Source organism: Girardinichthys multiradiatus, chromosome 20 (genome assembly GCF_021462225.1).
Source record: "Girardinichthys multiradiatus isolate DD_20200921_A chromosome 20, DD_fGirMul_XY1, whole genome shotgun sequence".
In the NCBI taxonomy this organism is placed as follows: domain Eukaryota; kingdom Metazoa; phylum Chordata; class Actinopteri; order Cyprinodontiformes; family Goodeidae; genus Girardinichthys; species Girardinichthys multiradiatus.
The window spans coordinates 18,527,118-18,540,287 of record NC_061812.1 but is presented as its reverse complement, the minus strand read 5'-3'; the positions used below and the strand labels follow the sequence as shown (position 1 = coordinate 18,540,287).

At 37.0% G+C, this 13,170-nt stretch overlaps 1 protein-coding gene across 3 annotated transcripts in view; it reads right to left on the bottom strand.

The window, feature by feature from the left end:
* The window catches only part of pparg (peroxisome proliferator-activated receptor gamma), a 58,153-nt gene extending 50,727 nt beyond the window's left edge, over positions 1-7,426 (bottom strand). The window contains exons 1-2 of one of the 3 annotated variants that reach the window (XM_047347668.1): positions 6,673-7,426; positions 5,188-5,433 (exon numbers count right to left, since the gene is read on the bottom strand). Coding sequence is in view for 1 of the 3 variants with exons in the window: in XM_047347667.1 (XP_047203623.1) it covers positions 4,664-4,718 (55 nt within the window). In the remaining 2 variants the exon portion in view is untranslated. Of the gene's footprint in view, positions 1-4,663; positions 4,762-5,187; positions 6,596-6,672 lie in introns of those variants that run through there. The other 2 variants (XM_047347669.1, XM_047347667.1) reach the window with 2 other exon arrangements.
* Between the last annotated feature and the right edge of the window lie 5,744 nt (positions 7,427-13,170).

Sequence of the window (13,170 nt, the reverse complement as noted above, 5' to 3'; positions counted from 1 at the left end):
AACCACTTATGGGTAAATTAACCAACAGTGCTTGTGTTGCTGCAGCAAAACACAACACCCTATAGACTTGAACCAAAGAAATCCCAATCTAAAGTGGAGCATTACCCAAATTTTAATGTGAAAAAAAGCGGTCACATTTAATTTAACAGGATTGGACATGATGACAGGTCATAAAATGTAAGCAAAATCACTGTCTGACTAGGGATGTTGCTAGACGAATAACAAATTGTGAATTTTTTCTAAAACCTTAGTTGGATGCCTCACTGAAAACTGGTACTGTCAGTGCCAGTTTCAATGTTTTCTGTAATTTCCTGAACTTGCACACACTTGCTCAATAAAATACGAAACAATACATATCATCCTTGGTATAAAGAGCTACACTGCACCCTTCTGTCTCTCAATGTGTTCAGAGATGCTTTATAAGACATGCAGTCAAAAGGTCTTTAATGTGCTGTCATCTTCGAGATGGCAAAATGCATTCAGGACTTTGTCAGGTAAATGGTCTGAACTTATATAGCACCATTCCAGTCAGACCACTCAAAGTACTTTACAGTGCCCTCACTAACACATACATACACCAATCGGTAGGCAGCGTAAGGTTAAATGCCTTGCCGAGGGGAACATCAACACATGGCAGGAGGAAGCTGGAATCAAACCCACAACTTTCTGATTGCAAGGCAACTACTCTTCCTACTGAGCCACAGTCACCATCAGCCTCAGTGATTGGTGAGCCTTATGAGTCTAAATAATCCCTTCTTAATACTTGGCTATAATAATTGGCTATTATTTTAAACTTAACATATGCCATAGTGGCCATTATTTTCAAATATCTGTTAGTGTCGACAGGGGCTTATACGCATTTTGTTTTCAGCATATGAATAAATAAATAAAAAAACTAAAGAAAAGCTTATTTTTAAGTTTATTTTTTTATTTATTTCTTGTTTATTCACGTATTTATTGACCTATGTATTTATAATAATGCTTTTTTTTTTTTTTTTACCAATTCCACCAATTCCAGCCAATCCATCACTCATTTGCAAACCTGAGAATCTCAAATTAAAATACATTCTTCATTTTAGTGTGCCACCCGGATGTTATTATTATTTGGCCACCCTTTTTAAACCTTTTTGGAAGTGTCCCTGTCTTTAAGCTCAGTTATGCAATTTCCTGACTTAGGGACAGTAAACCACAATTCCTGTTAATACCCATCTGGGTTTTTTTAGCATACATTTTACTATTGTGTCTTTCATTCTGACATCATTGTTCTCATACAGTAACTACCAAGGTCAGAGACCACAGTGACATTACAATAACAGTTTGACAGGAAAACAAACTGGAGCAACAACAAAAAATGAGAAACCTTGTTGGGGATAACAACTAGAGCAGGCCAACATGAAAACAAATTTAAATGCAAATGCATCTACCATGACAAAGATGATTTGGAGCAGAAAGTCTAACAGTTTCATAAGGTGGTAAACATTGTATAATGACATTTCTAACCGAAAGAACCTACAGGGTGATCTAAACATAATTTGACTAAATGATAGAAAATTATTGTTCTCATCTAGCTTTTATGTTCACAAGTCAAAGAACTTTGCTAGAAGAGGAGATATAGAAATGATGTCACGAAGATGACGCAACCGGCTCATGTGTGTTGCTCTAAGCTTCCGCTGTTAATATTAAACATCACAGTTATGAGACAGGACCGATAACAAAAAAAAAAAAGAAATAACTACAATTATAGCTGGACAAATATGTACATCAGATTTAATGCAAAGTATGAAAAGGTAGAAACTGAACATTTGCTTTGAGGTTTTCCTAAACATGAATCACGTCTCAGATGGCAGGTGTTGTTGTGATCATAGCATTGAGCTGAGAGGTACGGAAGACTCCGTGCTCTATTAAGAGAAAACAAAACCCAGCAAACGTGCAGCCTACACAACTCCTAAATCAAAGTATCAGTTTGCACTGAAAGATTCTGCTATCACTAAACTGGTCGCTTGTTCACTTTGTTTGTCTCCTAGCCGAAAAGTATGCAGATATGAGTTAAAACCATAATAATGCAAAAAAAACAACCAAAAAAACTACCAATCAAAAAAGACATGTTTTATAAATCTCAACCCTAATTGAAGTATAATTAATTCACAGATCTTGGAATAATCTTAAAATTGTGTAGCAGAGAGGAGGATAATGTGGTCTGAGAGCGGTATGCCGGCATAAAAGACTAACAAGTACAGCTAAAATTTTCTGTTTGCAATCCATGCTGATGTCCAAAATGTTATTTGATGTCAATAAAAGTCTCCTTTTGTGGCCAAAACGTTGCTGTATGTAGACAGTAAATGTTGAAATGATTGGCACTGAAGTTAATAATTACACTCAATTTAAAAAACAGATTGATGACCTTAAAACTAAACAATTCAAAAAATTACTGTTATCTGATAAAATGTACATATTAAAATTGTGATGAATTTAACTGGGATAGTGGTGGTGTAGAAGGCAGAGGTTGTTAATTATCTGTGGGCTGATTTGGAGCATACTATTCTCTTTTATCTGAATGTTTTTGCAGAAGCAGACGTTTAGACTGTCTTCCTTCCTTCAGTACTTTGTTGCCACTCTCTTAATAACTGCATGATATATGCCACTTCTTATGAATTAAACAAGATATTTTCCCCTCACCCCAAAATTAATAACAAAACAACATAAAACCTACTAAAAATATGAACCCCATTGTGACCTCGCCTAAATGTACCTCAGTCTGGTGATATTATGTTATCCTTAGAGATGAAAAACTGGCTTTAAGCACGTGAGGCGAACAACAAAAATAATATGCAGCGTCTTGAGACACTCCTTTCATTTATGACAACAGAACAAAGTCCAAATCTCTCTCTGTCATTCATATACGCGGCCTCTAACACCCACATGTACACGCCCCCAGCTTAAGGAATGATATAACTCGATAAGTGAATAATTGAGGCCATGGAGTTGCTTCAGCACCTGTATTAGACTTCAAGGCGCTCATGCGTAGATTGTGAGACAAGTTATCCCAAGATAAGGGGTCTCAGTGGAGCTGATTAAAGCCGTGTAAGATTTGTGACACATTTGGATTTTAGATACATTTCTAGACTTTGTACACAAAAACTTCACATATTTCTTAAAAGAAAATTGCTTGCAAAACAATTTCTTTCCAAGCAAATATGAAAGCTAAGCAAAATGTGAATTCAATGAAATAACCACGGAAGCAACCAAGTGTAACTTCTCCAATTTCTCAACCACAAGTTTATCATGAGTTTTCTCTCTTCGAAATAACCATAATACATTAGTAATGACATTTTAACCTCTGATAAACTTTTGTTCTAACAGTCTCATATCTGGTAGGTAAAAAGTAATTAAGCACTTGAGGGCTAAAATCTCGCAGCTATTTTCTGATTGCTATTATTCATGCCGCACAGGGTTCTGTGATGACAGTAAACCTCAGGAATATATCTAAAGTTAATCTATAATTATAAATTATGGTGTGAAAATATGCTGATTGTTGGATGTGCTTGTTTGATGAAAACCAGTGAAAAGGCAGTGTAAGTACAACACATAGGAACTACTAAAATTAGCTTTCAAGTCTAAAAATACTGAGGATAATGTATTTTAATTACATTTATATTACACCATTACACATACTTATCGAACTGTTTTATTTGCTCTAAATGTATAAAACATGTTTTATTTACATTAGACAGACAATATTAATATCACGATAACAGTTTATACTTACTGATGGGTATATTATATTTAATCATCTGTTTTGGTCCTTTTTTTACTGTTATTATATATGAATAAAATAAGGAAAGAAAGAAAAAATTATTTAACATTCTAATGATACTAATTGGACTTCCTATTAATTTGAATACCAATTTGATAGTAAAAATGTGAGATGCACCAATCAATTGGTTATTTTCCTTGGGTAGCTCCTGTGCTCTGATCAGCAACCAAGTACTGAAACATCTGAAGTTTTTATTTCTTCCCATTCAAGAAAGGCATTAAAACTAACAATTACCATAATTTTCTGTCTCTAAACGCCTAATTCAATGACGAGTACTTAGTTGAACTTTTTTTGAGTTTAATAAAAAATATTAGGTAATGATCTTTGATGTATTGCTTGGGATGATGTTGTGATTCCTTAATTTTCTGATAAGAATAAACCTGTATCACTTTTCTTCTATAACATGTCATAGTTCTTGGAAAAAAAGATCAAAATCAGCAAATCAGGCCTTTAACTAAGCGGAAATTGGTATCAGCCAGGACACATTTTAACGGTGCACCTCTAAATAAGTTATGAACGTTTAGCAGTTAAGAACATCTGGTGAGTAGCACTAAACTCCGGGGGGGGGGGGGGAAACAACGGTTGTCTGAGCATTATTGCTGAGTCACAACTATATTTTTCAAGGCAGGTCACAAATGCAGAAGTCCCTGGATGTTTAGCATACCCTACAAATTCCTCATATGACACAGAAGATAAGGACACAAGATAAGGATGTGAGACATACAGTACAAGTCACTTCTACTAATGTATGTATTTTCTTTTGGAAAACAAACCCCCAGTTTCCCAGCTCTGCAGAACTCCCAGAACTCTGACAGAAAGCCAAAATAACAAACGATTAACTGCACTCACCTGAAGAGAAGCTCTGACCACTTAGATGGTTATAATCTCTGCCAGGTGTTTGCATGTCAAACTCAGACTCGTACTGTGGCCAAGAGATACACTCTGGTCCACACCTGACTGTGTGCCAGTTGTCAGTGCTGTGACCGCACCCCCTCTCTATCACCACCCCCAATTTGCACGCCACTGGGAAGCTTGTTACACTGCAAAAAGTGTCCAACCTTCACACTCAACAGCATCGGGTCAGTCACGTTTTAGAATAAGTGGATTATAATACAGTAGGGTACAACTAAACGGGAGTCAGCGTTACATTGTTTCAATACAATTGTTATTCCTTTAGATAAATCACAAATGCTGATTTTGGTTTAAAACAGGCTAGAGCAATGTTAGATGCAAAAATAATCTTACCTAAAAAACTTTAAAGCAGTCATGATGAAAACAGTTGACTTTTAAGGATTTTGTTCGCGTTTTGTCACTCAGTTTGTAGCCACAACACTCAGCGCAGCAGATTGTGCATCGAGCGGAAGGTGACTGACCTGATCAGTGCGCTGAGCCGCAGAGGACGGAACCCGCTCGTTGTTTCTGAGCCTGGATCGGGCTTTTCCTCGGCTGTGTAAATTAGCTACGCTTACTCTATAAAACTCCGGAGCCCGGGAGCGGAAAGAGGAACGGCGGCGTTGAGGGCGGTCAGGTCCGCTTGCTGGAGAGTGAGCTGCTCATGCTGCATCTGGTGCGGTAATTGTGCGCCTTCCTCTCTCTCCCCTCCCTCCGATCAGCACAGCCTGTTGGGATCCAGAGGACACGCATGCTGAGGCATCGAGTTACCCTCCAGAGTTCCGATTTATTTAATTAACTGCTTAAACGGATTTTATCAACATAAACTGGTAATGTAAAGACCATCTTACAGAATAATTGTTTCTTATAAGGCACCTACTTTTGTGACAAAAAATCGAGTTAACACAATATCCTTTTCACAGTTTTATATTTAATTCGGCTATCTAAACATTGTTATTGAAAGATCTCCAGGCAAATACTCCAGTGGCTCTCATTTTTTTTTTTATAACATTGGCTGCTGTTAAGAGTAAGTTGTCCAAGAACCACAATAACATTTTAAAGTATTAGTGCAACAGTAATGTTTTGATTTTAACTCATCAAAACAAAGTTAGGAAAAAAGAGTGGACAACGTTTAAATTTACAAGTTGTATGCAGGAAAATGAACAAAATTATCCCCTAAAATTGAAGTTCCAGGTATTGAGAGGTTTTAAAATCCAATATGGCTTCTTTACATGCCATATTGGAAGATTAAGTAAAAATGTTAGTTCTTTCATGCTGTTCTATACAACTTCCTTCAGTGAAAAAACAGTTTTTGAAAGTACAAAATGCAGAAAAACACATTGTTTTTAGTTTGTATAGGAATACTTAATGTTATACTAATGACATTTAGTTAGCGATGTCATTGCCTGTTCTAAGTTTTGATTTGCGAGCTAAATTGAACGCAGCATATGTAGCCATCAGCATTTGTCTCTGATTCACAGTGGTCATCTCCTATTTCTGCAGGGAGTCTTCCAGATTTTCTCCTCTGTACGTTTCACTTCAGTAGTTTTCTAGTGAAGCAAAGAAAAATGTGATTATCAGAATTAATTCTTTTACATTTACTCAGTTAATTATATTGCCAACATTTCTACTAAGTACAGCTAAAGATTGCTAAAGTACCAGCAGAGGTAATCTCACAGTTTGAGAACCATGTGCAACACTAATCAAATTCAATTCAGTTTATTTATATAGCGTCAATTCACCACACACGTCATCTCAAGGCACTTTACAAAGTCAATCCAATTGAATCACAGAGGTTTTAAGTCAGATACATGCATATTGTTCCTAATTAGCAAACAGTGCAGTCACATTCAGTTTGTCATATTGTTAAGAAGCACTAAGTTCTTCTTTAACCTTTTTACATTAGTTCCAGTGTGGGATTAATTGCAAACACTGTGTATTCATATACTGTTGAATTGTTTGTTTACCATATGGGTGTGTCTTCTGTGGCAGCCATCTGGAGTTCAGCTAAAGAGGAGGCCTGCCTCAAACCCAGCTCTGATATAGGAAGTGAGCTGATGAGAGCAGGAGTTTGATTGGTTGAAATTGTGTAGAAAGTCAAAGTAATTAAAAAAAATGATTTCACTTGTAAAATATGTATCTGTACACATACCAAGTTTGCTAAATGTTTTACTCTTGATAAAGAATTGTTAATGTCTTCAATATCAATGTGAAAATTAACTTCTTTGTTTCTTTTCCCGCTCTGGAAGACGGAGATGATTGGCTGTTTTGAATTGGGGTGGGGTCTGGAATGTATATAAGATGACTACTGGATGTAGTAGGGTTCGGACTGAAGGACTGCCATTTTGAGAAGTGTTGTGATGGCCTGAAAATTAAACAAAATCAGCTTTGTTTGCTGTACTGCAAAGCCAGAGTAATGTTTTCTTTTCCACACCAACACCTCTCAGTGTAACACATATAAACTGGTTAAAAAGTTTTTCTATCTTAGGAAATAAACTTTTACTTTTAACTCAGTCTAATACAGCTGCATGACACTAGGATGTCACTTAGGACGTGTAAAAAGCCTTTATGTAAATCCATATTTTACTGCAGTAGTCCAGTCTTAAACTGAAACTTGAGGACATCTACCTTGAACAACTACCTTGAACTGAACCCACTCAAGACTGTGGAAATGGTGGTGGACTTTTGGAGAACACCACCCCCATACACCCCCCTCACCATCCTCAACAACACTGTATCGGCCGTGGACCACTTCAGGTTCTTAGGAACCACCATCTCTCAGGACCTGAGATGGTCTTCACACATAGACACTGTTCGAAAGAAGGCCCAGCAGAGACTGTACTTCCTGAGGCAACTCAAGAAGTTCAACCTTCCACAGGAGCTGTTGGTCATCTTCTACACTGCCATCATTCAGTCTGTCCTGTCTTCATCCATCTCAGTGTGGTTTGGCTCATCCACCAAACAGGACAGGTCCAGACTGCAACGAATAATCAGGAATGCAGAGAGAATAATCAGAGCTGACCTTCCCTCCATCCAGGACTTATACAGGTCTAGGTCTAGGGTCAGGAAAAGAGCTGCCAAAACCTCTGCAGACCCCACACACCCTGCACATAAACTGTTTAGAGTTTTACCTTCAGGCCGCCGCTACAGAGCACTGTTTACTAAAACCAGCCGCCACAGAGACAGTTTCTTCCCCCAGGCTGTTTCTCTGATGAACATTCAATAGAGTACAAAACAACAGCATACAGATGTTGCAAATGCACCTTTTTTATTAGATATGTGTATATTGTACATTGTAAATTGTAAATTTGTATATTCTGTAATGCAAAAACAGAACAAAAGAGCAAAGTGTACCGGGGGCAAATTCCTTGTTTGTATGTACGAACTTGGCAATAAAGCTGATTCTGATTCTGATTCTGATTCACTGGATATATATGCCACATCAGAAAATATTGTTTTTTTCACAAAATTTCAGCAATAGCTTAACAATTCTTATAAAACAAATGTAACTGAAGTATAAATGTTACTTATGTAAGATAACCAGAACGTTGAAAAAGTTTCAATCTGTAGTAAATTATCCTTTTCCCTAAATATGACACTACACAGAGGCCTGTTTCTCCTATTTCACTCTCCAAAATGGAGAAAATAAGAGAGCATGGCATTCAAGAAAAGTAGGTTTGTGTTAATCTACAGTACAGACCAAAAGTTTGGACACACATTCTCATTCAAAGAGTTTTCTTTATTTTCATGACTATGAATATCGTAGCTTCACACTGAAGGCATCAAAACTATGAATTAACACATGTGGAATTATATACTGAACAAAAAAGTGTGAAACAACTGAAAATATGTCTTATTTTCTAGGTTCTTCAAAGTAGCCACCTTTTGCTTTGATTACTGCTCCGCACACTCTTGGCATTCTGTTGATGAGCTTCAAGAGGTAGTCACCTGAAATGGTTTTCCAACAGTCTTGAAGGAGTTCCCAGAGATGCTTAGCACTTGTTGGCCCTTTTGCCTTCACTCTGTGGTCCAGATCACCCCAAACCATCTCAATTGGGTTCAGGTCCGGTGACCGTGGAGGCCAGGTCATCTGGCGCAGCACCCCATCACTCTCCTTCTTGGTCAAATAGCCCTTACACAGCCTGGAGGTGTGTTTGGGGTCATTGTCCTGTTGAAAAATAAATGATGGTCCAACTAAACGCAAACCGGATGGAATAGCATGCCGCTGCAAGATGCTGTGGTAGCCATGCTGGTTCAGTATGCCTTCAATTTTGAATAAATCCCCAACAGTGTCACCAGCAAAGCACCCCCACACCATCACACCTCCTCCTCCATGCTTCACGGTGGGAACCAGGCATGTAGAGTCCATCCGTTCACCTCTTCTGCGCCACACAAAGACATGGTGGTTGGAACCAAAGATCTCAAACTTGGACTCATAAGACCAAAGCACATATTACCACTGGTCTAATGTCCATTCCTTGTGTTCTTTAGCCCAAACAAGTCTCTTCTGCTTGTTGCCTGTCCTCAGCAGTGGTTTCCTAGCAGCTATTTTACCATGAAGGCCTGATTCACACAGTCTCCTCTTAACAGTTGTTCTAGAGATGTGTCTGCTGCTAGAACTCTGTGTGGCATTGACCTGTTCTCTAATCTGAGCTGCTGTTAACCTGCGATTTCTGAGGCTGGTGACTCGGATGAACTTATCGTCCGCAGAAGAGATGACTCTTGGTCTTCCTTTCCTGGGGCGGTCCTCATGTGAGCCAGTTTCTTTGTAGCGCTTGATGGTTTTTGCGACTGCACTTGGGGACACTTTCAAAGTTTTCCCAATTGTTCAGACTGACTGACCTTCATTTCTTAAAGTAATGATGGACACTCATTTTTCTTTACTTAGCTGCTTTTTTCTTGCCATAATACAAATTCTAACAGTCTATTCAGTAGGACTATCAGCTGTGTACTGTATCCACCTCCTGCACAACACAACTGATGGTCCCAACCCCATTTATAAGGCTTGAAATCCCATTTCTTAAACCTGACAGGGCACACCTGTGAAGTGAAAACCATTTCAGGTGACTACCTCTTGAAGTTCATCAACAGAATGCCAAGAGTGTGCGGAGCAGTAATCAAAGCAAAAGGTGGCTACTTTAAAGAACCTAGAATATAAGACATATTTTCAGTTGTTTCATACTTTTTTGTTCAGTATATAATTCCACATGTGTTAATTCATAGTTTTGATACCTTCAGTGTGAAGCTACAATATTCATAGTCATGAAAATAAAGAAAACTCTTTGAATGAGATGGTGTGTCCAAAATTTACTTATATCAGGAAGTTACTACAAGTTATTAACTACGAGGCGACTGTGGCTCAGTGAGAAGAATAGTCGTCTTGCAATCCGAAAGTTGTGGGTTTGATTCCAGCTTCCTCCTGCCACAGGTTGATGTGCCTTTGGGCAAGGCACTTAACCTCAAATTGCTTACCGATCAGTGTATGAATGTGTGTGTGTGTTAGTGAGTGCGTCTGGGTATGAATGTGGCTCTAGTGTCAAGTGCTTTGAGTGGTCAGTATGACTGGAAAGGTGCTATATAAGTTCAGTCTATTTACCCTCTTATAAACATACACATATTCATAATCAGACAACAATGAAGATGTTAAAAACAGCTGGAAACATGATAAACAAGGCTGGATATAGAGCCAAGGTTATTTTTGACAATGCACAAACATTGCAAAAGTCCCTCTGAAAGAACTGGGGTATATGATGATTGTGATTGAGATTCTACTTCTACAAAAAAGTTACAAACTTTTCATACATTTTTATTCCCACAGTAAAGAAATTATCTTGCTTTTTGCAACTGTTTATTTGCGGACTTTAGCTTCTTATTTCTTTTTAAAAATATACCTTTTAACAAGGTTTCTCTTTATTTATCTAACCTAATAGCTAAGCCGACACCTGACACCTTGTGCTAAGCTAATTAATTAAAGCTGGAAAACGGTGTTGAAGGTATGGCCCTGCTCAGCCTCTGGTTCTGCACTTCAGTAAAAAGCATTTCAGTTTTTTTAAGGAATCGGAACTATGTTTATTTAATACAAGTATGGACTAATCAAATAATCCTCCAACTACCATGTGGTTTTTCAACCATGGAATCTGTTTATTCAAGTTAAAACATGCTTTTTTTGAGCATTAAGACCACCTTTAAACATGGTTTTCCTGCTGTAAAGTTGCTGTTCCTAGACTGATCTGATCTTGTTTTCACTGACTACAGTTTCCTTAACATAAAAATCATAAACAGTTTTCTTTTGATATGGGACGATTCATTACAGATTTGATGTATTGTGGTATTCAAACTGGAAACCATCTGAGGTAGCTATTCCAAAGAAATTTCCCCTTTTCTGTTTCCACAAGAATAAATGTTTAACAAATCATGAACTGCATTTTAAAGAGTCTGCAATCACAGTAGAATAAGCCAGTCCCCCTTCTTTTATTTATTTTGGACCAGATCTAACCAAAGTCCAGATTTCTTATCAGGAGTGGAGTCCTTCATTGAAGTGCTGAGTCAGAAGCTGTAAATCGGATCCTAACTTCAGCGTCATAGGTTGGCAAAGATCAACATAGGCTATATAATGTGCATGGGAGTTTTGTCAGATAAATGCCATAGAAGGAGTTTACTGATGTAAATTGAATATCCGGGTGAATTTTCACACCCATATTATCTACCTGCATTTTCTGTAGCGAAATAATTTACACGAAACAGTTTCTGTGTTAGAAAACACTTACACTTTACCCAATAATGTATCAAATTTATTATTTACCTTTTTAAAACATGGTAGAGTAAGTACAAATTTTAAGTAATCCTAATGTTTTGAAGTTTTTTTTAGTATTGTGAAGATTTCATCCATCTCACTTTTGTATAAATTCTTTGAAACAGTTTCTTTATTGTAATGTCTTGTTTTGTTAGCTGACTGATAGAATAGAATAGAATAGAATAGGTTTAATTCACAGGAACTTTGTACATTAATAGCATCGCTGCAAATACACCAGAGTTAGCCAAAGGGCAATTTTCCATCTGCAGTCCCTGGACAGAGAAAGAAAATCAAGAGAAAACATCAGATTTACTGTATATACAAACAACAATTAATATGTAAATATTCCCCAGAGACTAGCTAAGTACAATAATCCTGACAATGAATAATAATATACTACCAAAGAGGGGAAAAATGCTGAAAGTACCAACATATTCTTAAAATATTCAAACACATATTTTAGATGAAAGGATGGCAGAAACAAGCAGTAGGACAAGACAATAAGGTTAGGACAAGACACACACACACTGATAATGTTAATGTTGGCATGTCTATCAAAAAAAAAAAAAAAAAAATTTTATTGTATTTTGAACAGGTTTTATGAGGCAATTCTCTGATGTTCGCTGGAATGAAGTTCCACTCGTGAAGCTGAAAATGACCGCTGACTGAAAGTATTGTTTGTTAGAGGAACAATGCACTCCCCTCTTTCTGAAGCTCTTCTTGGTCAATCAGAATTATAATATTTAATTGAAGAAGATGACAGACTATGAATATTTTTTTAAATTACCGTATATACATTTGAATATTTTGTTATGTTGTCTCAACTTAATAAGTTGTGCTTCTGTAAAATTTTATAGTGATAAAACTACAATGGATTTTTTGTCCAATATTTTGATGACTTGTTACAGAACATCTAATGGTTTAAGTATGGTTATATTGGTCTGTGACCACCTTGTTAAACAGCAGCTGGTATGTGACATGACCATAGCGTCCATCTACATTATACTTGCCTGCATAAATAAGTGTGACCTTATGACACACTGATAGAAGATAATTTATGTAAAGAGAAAAAAGGAATTGTCCTAAAATAGACCCCTTAAATAGATTTAGTTTTCATTATCTTAATCAATAGCTAATAATGAATGATTTGGTTACGATGGTCAAACCAAAGGCTTTGATCTCGCATGATTTATGTGAGTATGAGACAACAGACAATTTGACAGAGTCTATGACGGTAGTAAGACATCCGCTTCTGAAAAGATGTCTTATACAGGTTGGAACAGATAAATAAGGTCATTTGGAGTATTTATTTAAAAAAAAAAACTTGACTGTTTCAATTTGAAGCAGAAGTTGATATAAATGACAAGTTGATTTACGGATCCTGTAATGAATGTTCCTCTGGACATGCGGCTTTAGGTGCGAAAGTTGTTTCATTAGCTGTCAGTTTGCATCCGCCTCTTTCTCTTTATACTGTCTTACATCTGATGGCCGTAGATTAACCCTCAGCACAGAGCTCATTTATTCATTTCTAACTCCTAACCAGACTCTGCTAAAGCTGGTGGGTGGTTTTATACTTTAGATCACAAAATTGACCCAGATCACTAGAAAGTTTTTTCTAACTGTTTGTTTAAGAAATTTCAAAGATGATCACATAAAATGTGGCATCATGATT